The sequence below is a fragment of the Schistocerca nitens genome, chromosome 1 (genome assembly GCF_023898315.1).
Source record: "Schistocerca nitens isolate TAMUIC-IGC-003100 chromosome 1, iqSchNite1.1, whole genome shotgun sequence".
In the NCBI taxonomy this organism is placed as follows: Eukaryota; Metazoa; Arthropoda; class Insecta; order Orthoptera; family Acrididae; genus Schistocerca; species Schistocerca nitens.
In genome coordinates this window covers 538,644,556-538,670,583 of record NC_064614.1, presented here as the reverse complement: position 1 = coordinate 538,670,583, position 26,028 = coordinate 538,644,556, and the positions used below count along the sequence as shown (strand labels likewise).

The window sequence follows — 26,028 nt, the reverse complement described above, 5'->3', positions numbered from 1 at the left end:
AAAGCTCGTACGGCTAGGTGTTAGTATGGTGGCGCCCTGTCCTTCTTTATCAGCTCCATAAAGCACACCTATACCTGGCAAAATTGATGTGCATATCATTTCCAGGTGCACTTCTCCAGTGACAGTAGCGTCAAAGAGAAAAAGGGTCCTACTAGGCCTCTAGATGATATTCCACACCACACATGAACCCCTGGTAGACTGACTGCTTTATCTACATAAACATGTGGATTTTCCGGTGCCCAGTACACTCTGTTATGCCAATTCATTGTTCCATTAAGTTTAAAGCATGCCTCGTCACTCCACACTACCTTTGTCACAAATTGTTTGTCATCAGTACCATTTGCTGAAACCATTTGCAAAATTGCATTCGGTGATCAGGATCATCGTCATTAATCATGTGCAGTAATTGTGGAATGTAAACTTTCCATTTTGCAGTTTTCAGAATTTTTTGTACAACTGTTCTGTTAATCCCCACTTCATGTACACATTGCATAGCAGACTTCTGTGGAAAATTAACAAACGTTTCCAACACGAGAGCCAATGAAGCAGGACTTGTAGTTGTATGCTGTCTTCCTGATCTTCCTTTGTGAATATCACAAATCATTCTACGAAATTCATACTTGTCACTGATGCATTTAATTGTTAGGTGGTTTGGCATTTCTCTTTCAAACTCTCGCTTCCATTGACGTTGCACTTCAACAGCATTATCAAACTTGAAAAACCACTTCACAATACATTTTCGTCACTCAAATGTCAAGCATGTTCCAGCCATCTTGTTTTCTCAATACTAAGATGAAAGTACTAACTGAGACAAAGACCATACTACCACACACTCTTAACTCAAACTGAACGACAATCTTGATATCTCGATAGAGCCTGACAAAGAGTGTATACATTTTTCTGGCAGACTCTGTATATTCTTAAAGGATTTGGCAGTTCATTGTGCTCAAGCAAGTCATTAATATATGTGATTTGATCTATCAATTTAATTTCATTCCTTTCTTCAAGTAACGGTATTTATATTAGAGGCTAGTTCACTACATTTATTTGTTTAATTTACATTAAATGAATGTCGATGAAAACATATAATACATTGTTAAGTAGTTACTGTAGCAGTCTTCAGAGCAAGAATGTTACACTCAGATCCATAAGCCATATGTATTTATCCATTTGTTCTTTCGCACATCATGTTCTTTAAATACCATAATGAAGGAAAACCTTCAAGGATGTGGAATGAGTCAAGTAATAAATTAACAGCCAGAAGCACCACTTCACATTACCTCTGTAAAGTATATCAGTTAAAAATTATTATCAGTGCTAATACAATTACACTAATAAACATAGGAATTTGTTCCTTTGAAAAAACCTTTGATCCTTCTCCTATGTTACTTAGCTGCCATGTTTATCAAGTACCATAAACAAAGCATTTATTCAACTTTACCCAGCTCTGTCAATCTATATACAGGTAAAGTAAAGGTCTGTTTAATAAAAATATTAGACTTGTGTGGAATTGGAATTTACATCTCTGAGTGCAAAGACTCTGACAAATTGAAGAAGGAGTTGCTATTGAATATTTGTAGATTTTCAATTTTACCAATACTAATCTATAAAATTCCATTCTAAACACTAAATGGGGATTTATAATCTTTATGTAAATTATTGTGTTTTTAGTGTTGTAGTTGTGAATTGCACAGTTCATTTTAAATTTAGCTTTGTAAAAACCACAAACATCAATAAGGAATATATGTACTGGCATGAGAAGTGAAAGAATCTTAAGGATCCTAAAGAGCCCCCTACTGGTTATCACCTGTACACAATATTTTTACTGATGCTCCCCGTAGAATATAATACTTCTTTGCCATATCTGTGTTATACCATAAGGCAGTATCAAGTAAAGCTTGGTAGCCATTTCATCTGTAGGTTGACTCATTGAAAGAGGTTTTTAAGTGCAAATCGAAAGAACAGCTTTTTGGTTTGATTATATATGTGCTGGTACCAACTCAAATTTATTATCCATATGGATGCCTAGGAACTTCACTCATGGAGCCTCAGTCAGTGTGCCCATTAATCTTTACTTTTAATTCTGTTTCATTTTAGTCTTTTTAGTAGAATTTTGTGATTATACAATCCAAGGACTTAGCAAGATACCAGAAAATATTGCCGTTTCAAAAATTTTTGAGTACACGAGAAGGAGAGAGCTACGTCTATGATTTAAGGTCACTTGCTTATTTGCACGATCATGAATGAGTGTTACTGCTACATACTTCAGTCTTCCAGGAAATATACCTTGACTCATTTACAGTTTACCAACGCAATTCAAGTGTGATGCTACCAAGTCTGAACAATTTTTACATTTAGTACTTTGAATGAAGTACCATCATACCCAGAAGTGTTATTGCTTTTCAGTTATCTTATGATTTTTGTCATCTCTCTTGCAAATTATTTGGTAAAACTAACCTTTGGTGGTGGAGTACACAGTGTCGATCTGCTTTAGATTATACATGTTTTGTCACTGTGTTTTCAGCTGTTAAGAAAAATGCAATAAATTTGATGGCTAATGATGTCTAAATATCTACATATATACTCTCCTAGCCACCAAGTGGTGTGTGACGGAAGGCACAATATGCGCCAAAGTCATATTTCCCCCCCGTCTGTTCCACTCGCGGATCGCGCGAGGGAAAAACGACTGTCAGAACACTTCAGTACAAGCTCCAATTTCCCTTATCTTTGAATGATCATTGTGCGATTTGAAAGTTGGTGGTAATAATATATGCTCTACATCCTCAGCGAAGATCGGATTTCAGAATTTAGTGAGCAGCCCCTTTCACTTAGTGCACCATCTATCTGGAAGTGTGTCCCACTTCAGACTTTCTATGAGATTTGTAACGCTCTTGCAATAGCTAAATGTACCAGTCACAAATCTTTCTGCTCTTCTTTGGACCTTCTCAGTCTCTTGAATCAGACCCAACTGGTCAGTCTAACATCTTCTGTGTCACAGTTTCTGTCAATAGGAATTTGAAAATTAATTCCTGTACCACATTTGTTTCTTTCAGGCCTAACGACACTTCAAATTTTCTTTACTTTTTTCTGGGTATTTTGAATTATTTGTGGATATTACACAGTTTCTGACTTTCTAATGGCACCCTGAAGAATTTTTTCTTTTGTACAGATAAAATATTCATTTTGGGACCCACATCTGTTTCAAGAAACACTGTTGGAAAATCAGTTGTTGTTACACTATGTCCTTTTACTCTTTTTGCATGTTACTTTGGAGAACAGACTAAAGCTGTTCATCAGTACCATTTTATAATTGTATTATTCCACTTACCTCTATAATTCATTAATATAATTGAACTATTGATAAATCATCCCATAGAAAAGAGTTTTTAATATTTGTGTAGGGACTAATTTTTACAGCTGCTTAAGAAGATATTCACTAGTATAAGATTAATTACAGAATTACTATGGTTTGACAATGGAAGATTTTTGTTTCTATGAAGGTTGGAACTTTAATAGTGGCAACTATTTATTTGCAGCTCGTACAAAATAGACACGTGTTTCAAAGTTTTACTGGCCTTCAAAGTAGTCACCAGCATTGTGTATAACTCGTTGCCAGCAATGTGGAAGTCGTAGGATACTCTCAGCAGTGCTAGTTGTGTTGGCAGTTCAAGTGGTGCGGTCTGTTGCTCAACAAATTTGTAGCAGTTCTGAAGCAAATGCTGTGAAATGTTTCCTTCAGTTTAGAAATCGAGTTGAACTCATGAAGGCTTAAGTCAGGGGAGTGCCGTAGGTGGTATAGCACTTAGCAGTCCCATCAGTCAAACAAATCAGTAACAGCTTGCACTGTACGTGCTTGAGCATTGTCCTGCAAAATGATGGTCGGGTCCTGCAGAAAGTGTCATCACTTCTGTCTCTAAGCTGGTCATAGGCTTTGTTCCAAAAGTGAACAGCATAGAGAAAGAAGTGGTGACACTTTCTGCACCTAGTGACTTCAGCCCTTGTGAGTTCAACTCGATTTCTAAACTGAAAGAAACACTTCACAGCATTAGCTTCAGAACTGCTATAAACTTGTTGGGAAATAGACCACGCCGCTTGAACTGTAAACACCGTATCCTGCTACTTCCACATCACTAGCTACAGGTTATACATCTGATATAAAAATCACATTTTTAAATAATCATGTTTGTATAACACAAGATAATTGTAACCATTAAATTAGATGCAATGTTTGCCATTTATCAGTTTAGATGTCTGCCAACAAACAATTGTGTTTTGCTACTGTTTGAAAGTTTGAAGGAAACCATTACAGGTATCTTACATACCAATATTCATGCAGCTTAAGAAAATTTCCTACTTTTGCAAAATAGTTTACTATCACAGCCATTTATCTTGCTGAATGGATTTCAGAATTAACCATTTGTTTTCAACTTGTCCCCCTACTGGGATGATAAATGTTTTTCACTGTCACTTTTTTTCTCTTCTGCACATCCACCACTTCTTATATTTCGTAAATCATTGACAACTTCTGGATAAGTTTCAGCAAAATTTAGTGAAGTACAGTATCAAGTTTCTTCATTGCCATACGTTCTCTTCAGTGATGAGTGTTGCATATGCCTTCAGCCAGACAATCATCGGAGACATGTTTGGAGGCAACTCGGTCAGGCTTAGACACACTGTACAGTGAGTGCAGCAAGGTGGAGGTTTCCTGCTGTTTTGGGGTGGCATTATGTGGGGCATTATGCCACTGGTGGTCATGGAAGGTGCTGTAATGGCTGTACGATACGTGAATGCCATCCTCCGACTGATATTGCAACCATATCGGCAGCATATTGGAGAGGCATTTGTCTTCATGGACGACAATTTGCTCCCCCATTGTGCAAATCTTGTGACTGACTTCCTTCAGGATAATGACATCGCTCGAGTAGAGTGGCCAGCATGTTCTCCAGACATGAATCCTATTGAACATGCCTGGGATAGACTGAAAAGTGCTGTTTATGGACGATGTGACCCACCAACCACTCTGAGGGATCTACGCAGAATCACTGTTGAGTAGTGGGACAATGTGGACCAACAATGCCTTGATGAAATTGTGGATAGTATGCTACGATGAATACAGGCATGCATCAATGCAAGAGGATGCGCTACTGGGTATTAAAGGTACCAGTGTGTACAGCAATCTGGACCACCACCTCTGATGTTATCGCTGTGTGGTGGTACAACATGCAATGGGTGGTTTTCATGAGCAATAAAAAGGGCAGAAATGATGTTTATGTTAAACTCTCAGTGAAATTACATTATAAGAAGTACTGTGAATTCCTAACATGTGTAACCAGGAAGGTCAAACACATGCATTATGCACAAAAAACTAGTTGGTTGAACAACAAAGTAACACCATATGGAAAATAAAAAAAAGTGAGATAAATAGGAACAAAAAAATCAGAACAAGAAGGTATACAACAGTATTCTGTTAATGGTACAGGCCAGAATTCATTTTCTTTTTCTCTCACAACAGCTGAAAAAATGGGGACATTATGACCAGTCTTCCACAGAGGCCCTAGAACTTCTTAATAACATGCAAACCACACCAGCCACAGCATTTAGTTTCAAAAACACAACTCCTAAAGAAATTGTAAAAAAACATAAAATTACTTAAAAGCACTCAGTTGTCTGGATATAATAGTGTGTCAAGTAGAATTTTTAAATCATATGCAGACTTAAGTTACATATTATGTTATTTTTGTTGTTGTCGTTGTGGTCTTCAGTCCTGAGACTGGTTTGATGCAGCTCTCCATGCTACTCTATCCTGTGCAAGCTTCTTCATCTCCCAGTACCTACTGCAACCTACATCCTTCTGAATCTGCTTAGTGTATTGATCTCTTGGTCTCCCTCTACGATTTTTACCCTCCACGCTGCCCTCCAATGCTAAATTTGTGATCCCTTGATGCCTCAAAACATGTCCTACCAACCGATCCCTTCTTCTAGTCAAGTTGTGCCACAAACTTCTCTTCTCCCCAATCCTATTCAATACCTCCTCATTAGTTACGTGATCTACCCACCTTATCTTCAGCATTCTTCTGTAGCACCACATTTCGAAAGCTTCTATTCTCTTCTTGTCCAAACTGGTTATCGTCCATGTTTCACTTCCATACATGGCTACACTGCATACAAATACTTTCAGAAACGACTTCCTGACACTTAAATCTATACTCGATGTTAACAAATTTCTCTTCTTCAGAAACATTTTCCTTGCCATTGCCAGTCTACATTTTATATCCTCTCTACTTCGACCATCATCAGTTATTTTACTCCCTAAATAGCAAAACTCCTTTACTACTTTAAGTGTCTCATTTCCTAATCTAATCCCCTCAGCATCACCCGATTTAATTTGACTACATTCCATTATCCTCGTTTTGCTTTTGTTGATGTTCATCTTATATCCTCCTTTCAAGACACTGTCCATTCCGTTCAACTGCTCTTCCAAGTCCTTTGCTGTCTCTGACAGAATTACAATGTCATCGGCGAACCTCAAAGTTTTTACTTCTTCTCCATGAATTTTAATACCTACTCCGAAATTTTCTTTTGTTTCCTTTACTGCTTGCTCAATATACAGATTGAATAACATCGGGGAGAGGCTACAACCCTGTCTCACTCCTTTCCCAACCACTGCTTCCCTTTCATGCCCCTCGACTCTTATAACTGCCATTTGGTTTCTGTACAAATTGTAAATAGCCTTTCGCTCCCTGTATTTTACCCCTGCCACCTTCAGAATTTGAAAGAGAGTATTCCAGTTAACATTGTCAAAAGCTTTCTCTAAGTCTACAAATGCTAGAAACGTAGGTTTGCCTTTTCTTAATCTTTCTTCTAAGATAAGTCGTAAGGTTAGTATTGCCTCACATGTTCCAACATTTCTACGGAATCCAAACTGATCTTCCCCGAGGTCCGCTTCTACCAGTTTTTCCATTCGTCTGTAAAGAATTCGCGTTAGTATTTTGCAGCTGTGACTTATTAAACTGATAGTTCGGTAATTTTCACATCTGTCAACACCTGCTTTCTTTGGTATTGGAACTATTGTATTCTTCTTGAAGTCTGTGGGTATTTCGTCTGTCTCATACATCTTGCTCACCAGATGGTAGAGTTTTGTCATGACTGGCTCTCCCAAGGCCATCATTAGTTCTAATGGAATGTTGTCTACTCCCGGGGCCTTGTTTCGACTCAGGTCTTTCAGTGCTCTGTCAAACTCTTCACGCAGTATCTTATCTCCCATTTCATCTTCATCTACATCCTCTTCCATTTCCATAATATTGTCCTCAAGTACATTGCCCTTGTATAAACCCTCTATATACTCCTTCCACCTTTCTGCCTTCCCTTCTTTGCTTAGAACTGGGTTGCCATCTGGGCTCTTGATGTTCATACAAGTGGTTCTCTTTTCTCCAAAGGTCTCTTTAATTTTCCTGTAGGCAGTATCTATCTTACCCCTAGTGAGACAAGCCTCTACATCCTTACATTTGTCCTCTAGCCATCCCTGCTTAGCCATTTTGCATTTCCTGTCGATCTCATTTTTGAGACGTTTGTATTCCCTTTTGCCTGCTTCATTTACTGCATTTTTATATTTTCTCCTTTCATCAATTAAATTCAATATATCTTCTGTTACCCAAGGATTTCTATTAGTCCTCGTCTTTTTACCTACTTGATCCTCTGCTGCCTTCACTACTTCATCCCTCAGAGCTACCCATTCTTCTTCTACTGTATTTCTTTCCCCTATTCCTGTCAATTGTTCCCTTATGCTCTCCCTGAAACTCTGTACAACCTCTGGTTCTTTCAGTTTATCCAGGTCCCATCTCCTTAAATTCCCACCTTTTTGCAGTTTCTTCAGTTTCAATCTGCAGTTCATAACCAATAGATTGTGGTCAGAATCCACATCTGCCCCTGGAAATGTCTTACAATTTAAAACCTGGTTCCTAAATCTCTGTCTTACCATTATATAATCTATCTGATACCTATTAGTATCTCCAGGATTCTTCCAGGTATACAACCTTCTTTTATGATTCTTGAACCAAGTGTTAGCTATGATTAAGTTATGCTCTGTGCAAAATTCTACAAGGAGGCTTCCTCTTTCATTTCTTCCCCCCAATCCATATTCACCTACTATGTTTCCTTCTCTCCCTTTTCCTACTGACGAATTCCAGTCACCCATGACTATTAAATTTTGGTCTCCCTTCACTACCTGAATAATTTCTTTTATCTCGTCATACATTTCATCAATTTCTTCATCATCTGCAGAGCTAGTTGGCATATAAACTTGTACTACTGTAGTAGGCATGGGCTTTGTGTCTATCTTGGCCACAATAATGCGTTCACTATGCTGTTTGTAGTAGCTAACCCGCACTCCTATTTTTTTATTCATTATTAAACCTACTCCTGCATTACCCCTATTTGATTTTGTATTTATAACCCTGTAATCACCTGACCAAAAGTCTTGTTCCTCCTGCCACCGAACTTCACTAATTCCCACTATATCTAACTTAAACCTATCCATTTCCCTTTTTAAATTTTCTAACCTACCTGCCCGATTAAGGGATCTGACATTCCACGCTCCGATCTGTAGAATTCCAGTTTTCTTTCTCCTGATAACGACGTCCTCTTGAGTAGTCCCCGCCCGGAGATCCGAATGGGGGACTATTTTACCTCCGGAATATTTTACCCAAGAGGACGCCATCATCATTTAATCATACAGTAAAGCTGCATGTCCTCGGGAAAAATTACGGCTGTAGTTTCCCTTTGCTTTCAGCCATTCGCAGTACCAGCACAGCAAGTCCGTTTTGGTTAATGTTACAAGGCCAAATCAGTCAATCATCCAGATTGTTGCCCCTGCAACTACTGAAAAGGCTGCTGCCCCTCTTCAGGAACCACATATTTGTCTGGCCTCTCAACAGATACCCCTCCGTTGTGGTTGCACCTGCAGTACGGCCATCTGTATCGCTGAAGCACGCAAGCCTCCCCACCAACGGCAAGGTCCATGGTTCATGGGGGAAGATTTTTGTTATCAGTCGATGAAAACTGTGATATTTCCATATAGACTAAAATGTGCTGTAATGACATCAGCCCATGAAAGTGGAGAGAGGCATGCAATGTCTAGTTATTACCCCATATCTCTGCTGCCAGTGTTCTTAAAGGTATTTGAGAGAATAGTGTATGATAGGATTTATAGCCACAATACACAAAATGGCTTCACAAAAAGAGGTATAGTTAGTCAAACAAATGAAATTCTAGGTGAATTAAATTTCAGAATGTATCCGATGAGAATCCTCTGTGACGTTGCTAAAACATTTGACTGTCTAGATCATAACACATTGCTAAAAGAGCTTCCATGCTATAGCATCAAAGAAAAACATCTGTCTTGGCTAGAATCTTACTTATGGGAAACAAAGAATTGTCTTAATGAAGGAAGGCAGGTTTAATAACAAACCCAGACAGGAGAAATGTAAAAAATGAAGTCCTCTAGGATTCAATCATTGGACCACTGATTTCCATGACCTACATTCATTATCTATCAATTACAATTAATAGCAGAGTAAAGATAGTGATGTTCACTGGGATATAAATAAGCTGATCAAAGGGTCGAACTTCACAGTGCAGGATGCAACCCAGACAGTCACTAAACAGGTCTACAAATTATTCACAGTAGATAGCCTAACTCTGACTTTTTCAAAAACTATTATACAGTTTCAAACAACATGTAAAAAACTTCAAGTTGTTGAAATGGATACTAACAATCAGAAAAGTAATGAAACTACTTACACAGAGTTCCTAGAAATCCAAATGGACAATCAGTTAAGTTGGAATGAGCAAATCGGTCATTTGCTTATGAAGCAGCTCAGCTTGCTTTGCACTGAGAGTCTTCTCTCACTTTGTAGACAGAGAAATAATGCCACTGTTATTTTTGCACATCCCTATTCTATTACCTCCTACGAGATAATATTGTGGGGAAATAATGGAGGAGTTGAAAACATTTTCACACTTCAAAAATGAATAGTGAGGTTAATATATGGGGTCTCTATCGGAATATCATGCAGTCATCTCTTCCGGTCTCTTATGGTATTTACTGTAACAAATCAATGTAATACAATAAAGTTTTGTTCAAGCAGTTGCCTTCAGCTGATAAATATTTGGAAAAAATCATTTTTTGTGTCAACACCTGTACAATTTTTACTATGGCATCTATTAGTAGTGGTGACAAGGGTGCATTTCGAAAAATGTATGCCACATTTGCATACAGAACTAGATAAGCCCTCAACATACAGGTATTTTTCACTATCAGACTGGAGTAATCTACAGTGATAAAATACTCCATACATATTATGTGTTTACTAAGTTACTCAGCTTTGTGCAAAAGTCATGAATTAGCAAGTTTTACATATGATAATATTAACAAGTAATCATATTCATAAAATTTATGTATAATAAAAATTGGCCATTGATAACTGTGATTGAAACACGTCAAAAATTATTTCATGTCAAATTTTACCTTCAAAAAATTTTTTGTCTCATTTTTCCCACACTCTAGGCTTTGGCCAACCAATGACACTATTATTAGGTGTGAGTTTATTTCACAACAACGAATACAGAAACTTAGTGAGGGACAGTCTGTACTTCTGTTGTTGGTGCACTCTGAAATTATTAGTGTAACCTGATGCAGTTATCAGATGTGTATAAAATAGAACTTCCCGATTATTTGCCAACCAAGGGAGAGAACGATTTATTTTCAAGTGTATGTAATGTATGCCCTAGAAAATTGTAAAGCATAGGAGCTCAGATTATCTGCATAGTATGGAAATAGGTTCAAGTACATTATGTATTGCGATATTAGTTATGTACATTGCTGTAAAAGCTGAATTTCATTTCATTACTAACAGCTTTGTTAACTTCAAAAAGTGACATACAAGAAATCAACAGAGTGTAAAACTATCAATCATAAATAACATATTGTCTTTTGATTCTTTCATTAATTTTTTACAAATTCTGATGTTTTATAACCAAATACAATTAAGTTTTTTAAGTTAAAAATACCCACCTTAATCCCTGTGGTTGCTCACTAAGAGAAATAAAATGTCAAAGTAAACTTGATAATCCAAAAAGTTAAGTTATTTACTTAGGAACATCTTTAAACTATTCATATTGTCTGCATTGTCTTTTTAGTATTGTAATTTTATCTCTGAACTGTATTATGACCTGTGTAGTATATATACTGATGAAACAGTTTCTTCATCTATATATCATGCTCTGACTGAAATTGTTGTTGTTGTTTGATGTTAAGATCAAGTGTATACATGTTATCACACTTTGATTGTTTAAATTTACTACAGTATAATTCACTGAAACAATTATTGTGACAGTTTGTCACAGAAGGTAGGAGACGAGGTACTGGCAGAAGTAAAGCTGTGAGTACCGGGCGTGAGTCGTGCTTCGGTAGCTCAGTTGGTAGAGCACTTGCCCGCGAAAGGCAAAGGTCCCGAGTTCGAGTCTCGGTCGGGCACACAGTTTTAATCTGCCAGGAAGTTTCAGTTTGTCACAGTTTATACCTGATGTTGCAATATTCGACAGAGATGTATTTTTGAGGAATTGATGTATATTACATATGTATCTGATGCTTTAAAAGCCTTTGCACCTACTTCCATATTGTAAGATTGTAGGAAATCACGTACTTTTAGTATCTTGTTTCTTGCCTTGCAGTATCTCCTGTGTAGATGGTAGCCAGCACCGAAACCAGCAGAGAATAAATAAAATTGCACAGCTGATGCCATAAATAATGATTTTTTTCTAATATAATATACTGATTGATAATGTTTGTAGCCAACAATAGTGAATTCTTTCAGGCATATTACAGCATTCTCAACCATGCAACAAGACAGGTGAAAAATTGTTGTAATTAGGTTTACTTAATGTGGTGACCCATCATTTGAATTCGGAACTATTTCCAGAGCACGGGTTTCTAGTGTATGCGTCTCCATACATGCTTTTTTGGTGCAGTCTGAGTATGTGAGAAGAATGTAGTGTGACGGTAGTGCCATTCTGTAAGTTGCAGTGAATGTGTTTCTGTAATACATTCATCAACAGTGACAATGTATGTATTTTAATCCAATTACCCACCCATTTCTGTGTGTCAATACTCACTTCACACATAAAAATTATAACAGGTTATGGACCCAGTACATGGGTGTGGTGAGCGTGTTTGAGTTCAAGGAAAAAAAGAACACGAGGTGCAAGTTACGGATGAAGACAACGTATCTGATATTCTACCTTATCCAGTGGCAAAGGAAACAATTCAAGATGACGGAACCAACTGTCAGGATTGATCACCTGTGCAGCAATAACTATTTTGCATGGTCTGTGTTCATTCACTGATACAACATTGTGAGGAATGGGATGCCATAGAACCAGAATTTGGAACCTGTTATGATCAGTGGGACATGGAGAAAAATAAGAAAAATAAGAGGGCCTTGTCAATCATTTTAATGTTGGTTGAAAATTGCTACCTAGAGACGATTGGCACTCAAAACTTGCGATGTGGGTTAGTGAATAACAAGAAAGAAGATGATATGGCTATGGATGACCAGGTAACGAAGATACTGGCTGTCAATAGATGAGTGAAGCATGGGGGCCTTACCTTTGATCACAAAACAGTTGCAGGCTTCATGCTCCTAGGAGTGGCTCTAGAGAAGTATGAAGGTATCACTAGAAGTTTAGAAAGAGACGAGGACAGATTGACCACAGACCTTGTTATCAACTGATAAGAATTAAAAGAGAAGGACCTGGAACCAGATTTGACGTCCACTGAGAGCTGAGAAGAAGCCAAAGCATATGCAGCACAAGGTGAATGGCATAAACAACACAAGTTTGGGTGGAGCCACTTTAGAACCAAGAAGATGAAAAGAACACAACCAGCAGAAACAGACTATGTTTCTCCTGTGGTGAAGCAGATCACATTGCCAAGGAGTGCCCGCATTCCCACAGAAAACAAGGAGTGAGTGCACCAAGCATGCAGAATGCTCCCAAGAACTCAGCATACAGGGCAAGTGGGTGTATGCTCAACAGTGCTAAGAATTATCCAAACAGCGAAGATGGAAGTGCAGAGGAAGATGATGAAATGATACTGTGATACTGGCCAGAAGTGGAGGAGGTGCTGATGGAAAAGTGAGGTTTCTGGGTTCAGGAGCATCACATCATATGACTAGTCACCAGAAGATACTACAGGTCTTAGAGATGGGAAACTGGAGAAATGAAACTGGCTGATGTGAAAGTTACTTAAGTGAGTGGTAAGGGAAGTGTTGTCATGAAAGCAGAAAGGTCATGTGGGGATAACTCAATCCAAGTAACAGACGTGCTTCTGGTGAACAAACTGTATGGGAACTTGTTGCCTGTTAAACAAATGGACAAGAAAGGAATGTGCATTAGATTAAAAAACAGTGATGTTAATGTGTCTGTTAGTGAGAAGGAAGTATTGACAGGAAGATCATCAAGCAGTGATGTCTATTAGTGATGTCTATTTAGTGCACTGTGAATAGTAAAAAGTGAATAACAAGACAGTGATGATGTCCCACAAAGACAAAACTCATCAACCAGTGGAACATGAAGCAACAGCCATATATGCAGAAGTTTTGTGGCACGAAAGACTTGGACACAGAGTAACTTCACCCAGAGTATGTGGAGTCACCAGGTATAAAGAGTAATGTTTTGTGTGTGCAAGGAAAAATGAAAAGACAGCCTTTCAAACAAAGCCAAACTATCACTGAAAATGTTCTGGAACTGGTACATTGTGATGTGGGATATATTAGACAGACCTTCTTAGGTAGAGCACAATACTATACTACTTACCTGGATGATCACTCAAGATATTCGGTAATGAATGTGCTAAAGCAGAAAAGTGATGTGTTTGACTTATTTGTGGAGTTTAAGGAGTGTGCAGATTGTGAGATAGTGAGAAAACTGCGAAGTTTACAATCAGACGAAGGGTTTGAGATCATCAACAGCAAATTTGAACAGTTGTTCAAGAAAGAGGGCATATTACACTGGAAAAGCACAGTTTACTCTCCCCCATCCAATGGGAAAGCAGAGCACCTGAATCACTTATATCCAATGTGATGTGTGTACCATTCCAAGGTGGTTTGCCTGAGAACTTTTGGGGAGAAGCTTTGATGTTGGCATACTACATACGAAAGAGGTGCCCAACAAGATCCCTTGGTGGAAAAATCCCATATGAAGTCTGGAAGCAGAAATAACTTATTAAAGAAGACCCGAAAATGCCCAAAGTGTTTGGCTGCAGAGCCTGGACAAGCAAATTGACATCTGACAAACTTGGGGAATGGGCAAAAGAATATGTTTATCTTGGAGTAGAAGCAGCATCAAAAGGATATTGCCTTGCCGAATCTTGGACAAAGAAAAATCCTTTTGAGAAGAGATGTCATTTCTGATGAGACATTATTCCCTCTGAAGGCTAGAGTAGACGACCTGTGTCTTCCAGGGAAAGTAATCAAGAAGTAGATGGCAACAGCTGATCCACACAGCAATGAGGTGACAGCAGACGATGCCAATATGATGCAGTTGAGTTTTCCTGATCTATCAACAGGTGGCAACAACACACCACCAAGGAGTGCAGAACTGGTAGCAGACGATGTGGTTGAGTCAACAACTATTTGAGGAGATAAGAGCCAATCGAATGTTGTAGAAGAAGACGGATATGATACTGAAGGCAGTTTAGTTATCAGCAGTGGAGATAGAGATGTCCTTCCAATCCATCTGTGGCATACAGCAAACCAGTGCTTAACAGTGTTGATTGAAAAGTCTTGGTTGCAATTTTTTTCAACCAAGACTGTTTTTCAACCAATACAGATAGAGATGTGTGTATTGAATATACAACACACAAACATCACAGTTACTAAAGCATAAATTGAAAACAAAAATTACTTACCAACAAAAGCCTCTGGCAGTACCACCTAGGTTGTCCAAAACACACACTCACACACACACACACACACACACGAAGCCACACCTACATGTCCTGAAAACTGAAATCTGTAGCATATAGCGAAGTAGGATTACAATTGTCTTCATATCTGGCATAGTCAAAGAAGTGTGGTTTGTGTCTCTTTGCATATTTTTCTGCTACCATGTGTCAAGAGCCTTTAGTCTCAGTTCACAGGGACAATGGTGTACAGGCATGGAGAAGGAGATGAGTAACCTAAAATGCTGCAGGACATGGCACCTGTCAACAGATCAAAACCTAATTGTGTCATAGGGCGTAACTAGTTGTTTACTACAAAGAGAAACAGAGAAGATGAGATCACTAAATTTGATGCAAGGCTAGTAGCTTTGGGTTATAGCCAAATAATTTTGAGTATATGTGTATGAGGAAGTATCCGATTCCACCCATCTGCTTTGACCTGTGACGTAATGGTGTTATGGTGCGTGATGTCACTACAGCATGGAGCTTTTGAGTTGGTTGTGTTTGTAAATGTTGTGTTTTGATCGTGTCCTCTGATCATGGATGTGGACTTGCTGATTTTAATGTGTGGTACTGGGTTCATCTGAAGTTTGGTTCTCATTGTGCTAACGTGGTTTTGAATTTAGGTAGTTGGTAGAGTAACATGGGTTGTGGAAGTGGGTTATTAAGGTTTTCTTGTTTGTGAGTTTGGCGTTTTTGTAATGTCTGATTAGTTTTGTGTTTGTTGGGGGGGGGGGGGGGGGGGAAGTGTAACTTTTTTATTGGTTTTTGGTTGGATACGGATATGACAGTGAAGTTCACGAGTGTATCATCACGTTCTGAGGTGAGTGATGATATGTTGTCTGATATAGTTTCTACAGATGTTCAGTCTTATTGCTGAAAATGTTAGGTGTCCAACAACATGAGAATGACAAGAGTTCCAGCGGCTCGGACGAGGGACATGTATATGTGGCTTTGTGTGTGTGTGTGTGTGTGTGTGTGTGTGTGTGTGTTTTGGACAACACAGGTGGTACTGCCAGAGGCTTTTGTTGGTAAGTAATTTTTGTTTTGAATTTATGCTTTAGTAATTGTGATGTTTTGTGTGTTGTATATTTATGGTAGTTTGGTTGTGTTTTAATTGATGTAATGTTTATGGGGTATTTGGGTTTTTGAGTTGTTGGGGTTTTGGTTCCACTTTTTTTTCTGTATCAATAGCTGCAGTTGAGCTATATAGGTCAAGGAAACTGTCCAATTCCACATCTTGGGTTATAGGTGTTTTTTTTATTATTATTATTATTTTTTTTTAGCTTTATAGGTCAAGGGAAGTGCCCAATTCCTCTTTTCGGGGTTAGCTGTAGGGAAATGTCAGATTCCTGTAGTTTTATTGGTAAAGCAGATGTTGTAATTTAAATTTTCTTTGATATGATTTGTTTTGGGAAGGTGCAGTGTTTTTTTATTGTTGTATATTTAGCTTGTCCCCGCCCTAACTCCACTTTTCTGTGGTTGTCCTGTTTCATTTTATTTTTGGCGTGAGGCATTATTGTATCATTTTTCTTTTTGTTCGTATTTGTTGGTGTGTGTATTTAGTGATGCCAGTATCACAATTTTGTGCATGCTGGAAGTAACTGTTTCCACCATATAGATAATGCCAAGGGTCAAAGCAGATGGGTGGAATTGGGTGCTTCTGTAATGCCAGGAAAGCTACAGCCCAGTAATGAGACAAAGTAGCTTGAGGATTCTCATAGCAATTGCAGTATTTAGAGAATGGAAAATCACACACATTGATGTAGAAACTGGTTATAGTAATAGGCGCATAAGTGGCGCCGTTTTCATGGAGAAATTACAATTGTTTACTGAGGGGAATAAAGTCTCTTTATTGCATAAGAGATTGTACAGGCTTCACCAAGCAGATTAGGATTGGAATGATTTTTTCTGCTCTGTGATGAAACAGTTTGGAAGAAAGTGGAAAGGATTCTTGTGTATTTTTCCCTAATAATTTCATTATTGGGGTTCATGTGGATGATGTTGTAGTAGGTGAGGAAGAGAGGATTGAAAAATTCAAGAATATCGTGAAATCTCACATTAGCATTAAAGAAATGGATGAGATGTTGTTTATTTTAGAACTTAAGATTGAGCAGTCTCAAGGGCAAGTGAAATTAAACCAAACTAGTTACTTTCAGCTGACATTGTGAGAGTTTAAATTGCATGACTGCAAGGGCATAGCTACACCACATAATGACAGCTATTTTGGTGAAGATGAGAATGACAAGCCATTTGACCAAAAACTGTAGTAAAAGACAGTGGGTTGTTTGTTGTCTGTGTCCACATGTACTCAATCTGATATTGCATTTACTGCAGGAAGGTTGAGTCTGTTCAACTCTAAACCATGTGTTTCTCTTTGGGCCAGAGTAAAAAAGGGTGTTTTGTTATCTGCATCAAACTAAAGATCTTATGTTTCAGTGCCAGTTGTTCTGATCCTAGTGCATTCAGTGATGCTGACAGAGCAAATGACCCAGCTGCTAGTAAATCTACAATGAGGTATACAATTTTGTTAGCTTGAGCAGCTGTCACCTGGAAGAGTAAAAGGGAATCCATGTAACCAACTCCAGAGTAGAAGCTGAATACATTGCAATGTTCGAGATGTGTAAAGAGGTGGAATGGTTTGTAACTTTTTACATGGAATCATGTGTTCTGAATTTATTAGACTACTCCTGCAGGTCAAAGCTGCTAACACAGGTGCCACTGAGATTACTAAGAAAAAGAGTGTATCAGAAACAATCAAAAATTTCAGAGTGTGCTACCATAAAGTCAGGCAGACTGTGCTGGTTGGTTTTCTGAAGATTAAGTATGTTTCAACTGATGACAATGTTGCAGATATTTTAACTAAAGGTCTTAGCAGTGTTAAAACTGAGGGATTCAGAGACACGTTAGGATTAAAATAAGTATTATTTCATGTTGGGCTACCAGCCTGTTAAATTTTGTCTTATCTGTGTTCTTATGTTTAATAATGTATTTTTGCAATGTAAAACTGGTAAATTATTCTCTCATGATGCCCACCAAGGGGAAGTGTTGTAATTAGGTTTACTTAATGTGGTGATCATCACTCAAACTCAGTGCCGTTTTCAGAACATTCAGAAGGCAAGGGTTTCTTGTGTATGCTTCTTTTCTCTGTCTGTGCTTCTTTGGTGCAGATCGAGTAGGGTGCGAAAAAACACAATGGTAGAAGAATGTAGTGTGATGGTAGTGCCATTCTGTATATTGCAATGTGTGTGTGTTCTGAAACATTTATCAACAGTGACGATGTGTGTGTTTTAATTCAACTGCCCACCCATGTCCATGTGTCAATACTCACTGCTCACATAAAAATTCAAAAATTTCTACCCAGGCTTTGCAGGTCTCACCTAAAAACATTCCTTACTGATCAAACTTTTTTTATAAAATGAATGAGTTCTTAGATTTAAAATGTATTCCTTAGAGTAATACTGTATTCTATCTTCTGATTTCTCTTATATTACTAGTTCACTACCTGTACAACATGTGATTTACCATACTTAATATAAATAAAAATAAAAGCAATTATTTAAGAACTGGCCACACAAGTGATTTGTAAATAGTTTCCATTGTAGATTGACTGCATTTTCTCAGCACCCAGCCAATGATCCTATGTCTGCCACCTACCTTATCTATAACTGAGCCTATGTGATCATTCCATTTCATATTCCTACAGAGGGTTTCATCTAGATATTTGTATGAATGACTGATTGAAATTGTAACTCATTGTTATTATAGTCACAGTATACTCCATTTCATTATTTTGTGAAGTGAGCAGTTTTATGTTTTTGTGCATTTGAAGCAAGTTGACATTTTGAAAACTTATTAAGATCTGACTGGATATTTGTCAAGCTTTTTTGAGATTATGATTATAATTCACTACATCACTTGCAAAAGGTACGAGATTACTGTTAATATTGTCTGCCAGGTCACTAGTATATAACATGGATGGCAAAAATCCCAACACACTTCCCTGGGCATAATTGAAGTTACTTCTACTTCTTTTCATCCATTGTAATATGTTGTGTGTCCCCTACCAGCTTTACAAAGACAATTGCTGTGCCATTAAATTGCACATATTATAACTGCCATATTATGTTCCAGTTAGTTTTCTTCTAAACATCTGTGTACTATTTGTGTTTGCCATAAATTGCACTATTTTTGGATTTATTATGTAAGTCTCTTAAGTGAGCAAAACCTCAACATAACAAAATGTACAAGTTCAGAATATCTTCAGTATATGAGTAAAACTTTCTCTTGTTCTAATGGAAACCATTTTCTTAAGCATTGTAGTTTCAGTTCTTAACGGATACTTGTGACCTATTTAGCATAACAAAATCTGAAAAAAGAATACCGTATTTACTCGAATCTAAGCCGCACCTAAAAAATGAGGCTCGAAATAAAGAAGAAAACAATTCCCGAATCTAAGCCGCACCTGAAATTTGAGACTCGAAATTCAAGGCGAGAGAAGAGTTTTAGGCAGCACCTCCAAATCGAAACAAAGTTGGTCCATTGTAATATGAGACACAATTTAGGTCGAATGAATGACGATACACCTACAGTAGTTCGAGCCGTAAGCTTAGCAGTTAAGCTTTACCAGGTAGCCATTGCTAGGCGTCAGGCGCTCCGTCCGTATTTATACGGGTAGCCTTCCTTTTTCACGTGCTTCGTCTGGTTTGAATCGATTGCTTATTTTGCTTTGATCTGATAAGTGCCGTTTTCTTTGTTATAGGTGTTTATGTCACGCTAAGCTGAAAATGCATTACTGTACTGTGTCATGCATTGTTTGTCGCATTCTGATAGTGCGTATTTACGGCCTGTCGCCGCTCGCGGCGTGGCTTGCTTTTATGCGCGCTACCGCCGCTTACAAAAAAAAAAAAAAAAGAAGAAGAAGAAGAAGAAGATAGAGGAATCGTTTCATTAGCGAAACAATGGCAAGGGACTGATATTTGTTGTAACTTACACTGCTGCTTTCTTTGATAATGATCAACAAGAACCAAATAATAGACTGCGTATGATAGAACATATTCTGAACGAGGGTTAGGCGAAAATTCTTCTCCGTTTGAAAATCTTTGCGGCCGCTTCTTTAGTACATCAAATTGTGCACAGAAATTAGAGTCGTCTTAGATTTAAAAATCTAGTCAGTTGCCGTGCTTCATTTCTGACTGTATCACTATTAGGCATAAAAATAATACGAATATAAACATGACATGATACGTATATTCTTCCGCGTTTGCTGTTGTCTCACTCTAGTTTCATAGTTTATTAGGCAGACAGTATTTAAATGAGATAGCAGCAAACACGAAAGAATACATGGCAAAATGTTTTTGCCAGTCGGATTTTCGTAGTACATTGAAATTCTGCTACATTCGAAGATGAACAATACGGAATTTGTATTTACTTCGTTGGATAATGTATGAAAATGCAGTGGTCGTCTTCCACCTTTTTTTTTTAAATTTATTTACTGACGCAGAGGTTTTGGCGCCAGTATTTATCCTTGTGCCTACAAAGCATGCCTGTGTAACGCTACATATATTCGACGGCAGAAGTTAGTTGTGGCGGCACCTACCAACATTTTTCAGAACTTCCGCTTGCTTTGCACTCGATTCTAAGCCGCAGGTGTTTTTTTTTTTATTACAAAAACCGGAAAAAAAGTGCGGCTTAGATTCGAGTAAATACGGTAATGTTAATGTGAAGTTCTTTGTTTAATATTCTAAAAACATCACACCAGCTTCAATGCCTGGGTGAGTTCATTTCCACATATAAGCAGCTAAAAATCACTCTGGTTACTGTTGTGTGACTGGAAGCCAGTGTGAATAGGTTGAGTGAACTTTCATGAGTCCTGTACCAGAGATAACAAATGTACCTGTTACCATCATCTCCCATGGCTACTGTCTCCTCTCCAGGAAATGTGGGTCCCATACAGTTAGGAATTGTGCTGTGTCTCATGCTAGGGCGAAGTGAGAGCAAAATGGTAATGATCTATAATTGTAAGCAGTTTGACTGTATGGCGAATAATGGCTCCCAACAGGGAAATGGCAGCAAGGAATAACAAGAATCACTTTGTGCAGTTGTATTGTTGGGGTCTCATTCTGCATGTTGAAAAGGCTATCTCAGTAGCCATTGAGACCAAAGGATACAACCAGCAGCAGATGTGGAACATGGAACAAACAACTGTTCTCAGAGCTCCAAGATCATACTTGGGCCATTCCATTGTCTGGCGGAAACTCTTAATCTGTGTGTTTGTCCTTCGAACCGATTGTGGTTACATGGTTCTTAGCTAAATGTAAGGCTTCAACCAGAGACTTTGTCGACTTCTGGCATAGGGCCAAGAACTGTTACGCCCCCTACATGGCTCAGTCATGCACATCTCATTGTGGGCTGCTATACAACTGTGTGTGGAGGGCTTTAAGGCATTTTTTGCTCATACAGATGTCAAGCAATCAAATCAACTGTCACTGGAAGAGACTACTTGTCATCCAACAATCAACTGTGATAATTATACATTTATGCATGATGGGTATGGCAAAATGTGCAAAACAACAGTAATAAAAGTAAATGCTTTAGGAGCAAAGGAGACCACTCACCAAAAAGCAGAGCCATTGAGTCAACAGGCACATACAAAAAGAAAAAGAACTTGCTAGTTTTCAAAATGAACCCTTTCTTGAGGTGGGGTACACACACACACACACACACACTCAAGTGCACCTATGTCCCGACACAGAGCCAGCTGGATGCACAGTGTCAAGATTGCCGTTTGGCAGGTGGACTGGGATGGGGTTTTACCGAGTGGGGGTGGTAGAGTGGTTAGAAAAAGAGGGAGGTGGGAAGCAGGAAGAAAGTTTAGGGTTGGATAGCTAGTAGCACGGAGGGAAGAAGTTGGTTTGCTGGCTAGGATTGCAGGAGGGAGGGGTGACAGGTGCACTGGATATGCATATGATGCATGGGTGTTGGAGCCTGTGCAGAGTGGCACACAATGTAGGTCGTATGGAGACATGGGCTGGGAGGGTGATAGGATGGTGGAAGGGGAAACTGTTGGATGGAGGGTGTGAGGACAGTTGGTTAATGGAGACTGAGGGTTACAGGAGCCAAGCACATGTTACAAACCTAACTACCACTTGCCTAGTTCAGATAAGCAGGTGGCGAAGGGAAGAACTGAGATAAACTGGTTGTGAAGCAGCCATTGAATTCAAGCACATTGTGCTCATTTGTATGTTGTGCCACTCGGTGGTCAATTTGGTTCTTGACCACAGATTGGTGGTGCCTACTCATTCTGATGGGTGGCTGGATGGTTGTCATACTCGTGTAGGAAGCTGTGCAGCAATTGCAGCAGAGTTGCTACATGGCATTGCTACTTTCACAGGTGACTGCGCCTCTGATGAGTTACAAGAAGCCTGTGGCAAGACGAGTAGAAAGTGTGGGTTGGTGGACTGGGCAGGTCTTACATCGTGGTCTTTCAAAGGGAAATGATCCCTGTGGCAAGAGGTTGTGAGTGGAAGTACAAAGGGATGGCCTAGTGTTTTCTCATCACTGTAGATACACCATGTGTAAGTGGCCAGGCTGTATGGGAAGGGTGTTCTGGTGTGGAATGAATGACAGCTGTCAAAACGCAGGTACTGTTGGTGGTTAGTGGTTTTAATGTGGGAGAGGAGTGGCTGGAGAAATCAGAAAGGTGTATGTCAACGTCCAGAATGGTGGCCCGCTGGATAGAGGAAGTCCAGGTGAAGCAGATGGGAGAGAAGATGTTGAGGTTATGAAGGAATGAGGATAGGTTGCCTGGGTCCTGAGTCCAGATGATGAAGATATCTGGTAAGGGGTTTAGGGTTTTGGGAGGCTAGGAAGGTTTCCTCTAGATTGCCCCTAAAAAGATTAGCATAGGGGTGTATCATGCAGGTGTCCATGACCGTGTTTCAGTTTATATACCTTGTCTTCAAAGGAGAAGTACTAGTGTGTCAGAACATTGGTACAGTGTATAAGGACTGAGAAAAAAGAGCAGAAATTGTTTCAGTAGGGGCACAACAACCACCTACAGTGGAGTGTCCTGGATTGTTCAGTTTATGGATTTTGGGGAGTATGTAGAATATCTAGAAGGTGGGTGTACCGGGTGTCACTGGGGTGAGGAGGAAGATGGACTTGTGGAGAGAGGTTCTGGTATGAACCTAACAGTTTTGTAGGGACTGGATGTTATGTTGGGATTCCTGTCGCAGAGCTTGTAGGTGGAGGAACTCCAAGATCCATAAACTCAACTATCCTGGGCACTACATTGTAATCTAAATCTACAAAGCAGCTTGTTATAGTGCCACTACCAAAACAATTTCCGCTCTTGTTGACCGACACCTCCATCCAGTTGCCCAAAACCTAGTCTCTGCATCTAAGATACTTACCACATCCTTCACCAACCATCCACCATCCCGCACCCAATACATCCTGGATCCCTGTTGATGCTACCTCCTCATACTCCAACATTCCTTATCCCCATTACCCTGTTGCTATTAAATGCTACCTCTCTCAACATCATTAATACTTCATCATACACCTTATCAACTATATCCTGACACACAACTGCTTCTCATTTGAGGGGACATTAAATATGTTGCACAGCGATGTGCAGCCGCTTGGCACCCTCACATGACAACATGTCCTTGAGCCATCTACAGAAAGTGTTCCTAGTCGCCCAAAATCCCAAACATTTATGTTGCTTCAGATTCACTGGCGATAACCGCATCCTCTGGACTCAGGGCCAACATGCACTATCATCATTCCTTCACAAAATCACTGTCACCTCTCCCATCCACAGCTCAACTTGTGACCTGTCTGGACATTGACCTCCACCTCTCTGATGGCTCCATCCATAACTCTGTCCATACGAAACTGACTACCCAACAACAGTGCCTGCATTTCTACAGCTGTCATCTCTTCCAGTCCCCTACAGCTTGGCCACTTGTGCATGGCATATCTGCAGTGACAGGAACTTGCTTGCCAAGTATGCTGAAGGTCTCACAAGAACCTTCACAGACAGGCACTGCCCCACAAACTTAGTCTGCAAACAGATTTCTGTACTATATTCTCACACATCCCTAAATCTCCCATCACACCCAGGAACCACTCACAGAGGAGTGCATCCCACGTCACCCGATATCACCCTGCAATAGAACAATTAAACCATATTCTTTACCAGGGCCTTGATTATCTATCATTGAGCCCTGAAATGAGGGACATTATACCCAAGAGCCTCCCCATTCCTACTAAAGTGGTATTCTATCACCCACACAACCTACACAACATCTAGTTCATCTCTACACCCCTCCTAATCCCAGCCCCTTGCTACAGGAATCTATCCATGAGAAGGAACCCAGGTTCAAGGCCTGCCAATCCACCTGCCCGGTATGTCTTAACCAGTCCTGTCATAGGTTTCTCCTACCCCATTGGAGGCATGGCCACTTGTAAAAGTACCCATGTCATACTCCAACTCTGCTGCAATGACTGTACAGCTTTTTATGTTGGTGTATCAACTGACCAGCTGTTCATCAGAATGAATTGCCACTTCCAAAATGTGGTCAATAACAAAGCTGACCACCCAGTAGCCTACATTGCAGCTGAACACAACGTGCTCTGCTTCACATCCTAAGCCATCTGGATCATGTTTGACAGCATTGACGATTTCTTTCAAGCGGGATGCTAGATGGAGAGTCACTGAACAAGTATAGAAGTAAATTCAGGTGTGACTCAGGAAATTGTGCTGGGATCTTTGCTGTTCATATTATATATTACATGTTATATATCGATGAACTGACAGACAATATTAATAGTAATGTCGTACCATCTGCAGATGATGCAGTTGTCTATAATGAAGTAATGTCTGAAAGAAAAGTATACAAGTATCCAGTCACATCTTAATAAGCTTTTCAAGCAGTTCAAAGATTGGCAACTTTCTCTAAATTCACAAAAAAATTTTAAAAAAATGTAAAATTGTGCACTTCATGAAACAAAAATGGTAATATCCTTTCACTACAATATCAGTAAGTTACAATTGGAATCAGTCAACTCATACAAATATTTCGGTTTAGCAGCAGTTTGTGGAGATATGAAATGAAATGATCTCATATGCTCAGTTGTAAGTAAAGTAGGTGGCAGACATTGGTTCATTGGTAGGATGCTGCTAAAATGGTACTAGCCTACAAAGAAAGCTGTTTGTAAAAATCCTCTCTTGATGTATCCTAGAATATTCAGCGAGAGCATGGAATCCAGGCAACAGTAATATCAGATACTGAAAGTAAAGAAAGAAAGATGCATGCGTAGTCACAAGTTTGTTTCACTCGTGAAAAGATGTTGAAAGGTTTTAACTGGAAGCACTTGAATAATGACACAAACTATCACTCAATACCTGCTTATGAAGTCTCCGGAGCCAGTATTAAGTGATGACATTACTATGTGGAAAAAACTTTTTGGGGAAGAGTTTTATATTTTTGAACAATATATGCAAAATGACTGGAAAACTGGCGTATTTATTGCACAAAAGACATGTTTAAACTATTTTCATGAAAGAAAAATTTCTCTTTAAGCATCTCTTCACAATGTTTCATATTTTTCAGGAAACTCGCCTAAGGAATATGATCACTGATGTCAGCAAAATGCAATGCCAACTGCGAGAGCTTCAGCAGCTGCGTCAAAAATTAGAAGAAGAAAAATCAGATTTATGCCCTTGTTTTGATGAGCTGTTTTGAATAAAAAGAATCCTGAAAGTCATTCTGGAACTAATGGTTTATATATACTGCTGGAAAAAATGCAACACCCTGAAAGACAAGGCCATTTTATTGACATTTGAAATGACAGATACTTCATCATATATATGATAACAAATGCAGACCAAATAAAACACACATCACAGCGCCCAAACAATCACATTAATAGAAAGTGTATCACCCCCTGGCAGCAATGCAGGCATGTATTCTTGTGTATAAAGGATCATAGAGATGACAAATGGTATCTTGCGATAGATT

At 39.0% G+C, this 26,028-nt stretch overlaps 1 protein-coding gene across 1 annotated transcript in view; it reads left to right on the top strand.

Annotated features, from left to right (window-relative positions):
* LOC126236313 (uncharacterized) overlaps positions 1-25,757 on the top strand; it is a 111,551-nt gene extending 85,794 nt beyond the window's left edge. Inside the window, exon 6 of the mRNA XM_049945528.1 lies at positions 25,621-25,757. Coding sequence (XP_049801485.1) covers positions 25,621-25,752 — 132 coding nt within the window. The 3' untranslated portion in view covers positions 25,753-25,757. The remainder of the gene's footprint in view (positions 1-25,620) is intronic.
* The last annotated feature ends 271 nt before the right edge of the window (positions 25,758-26,028 follow it).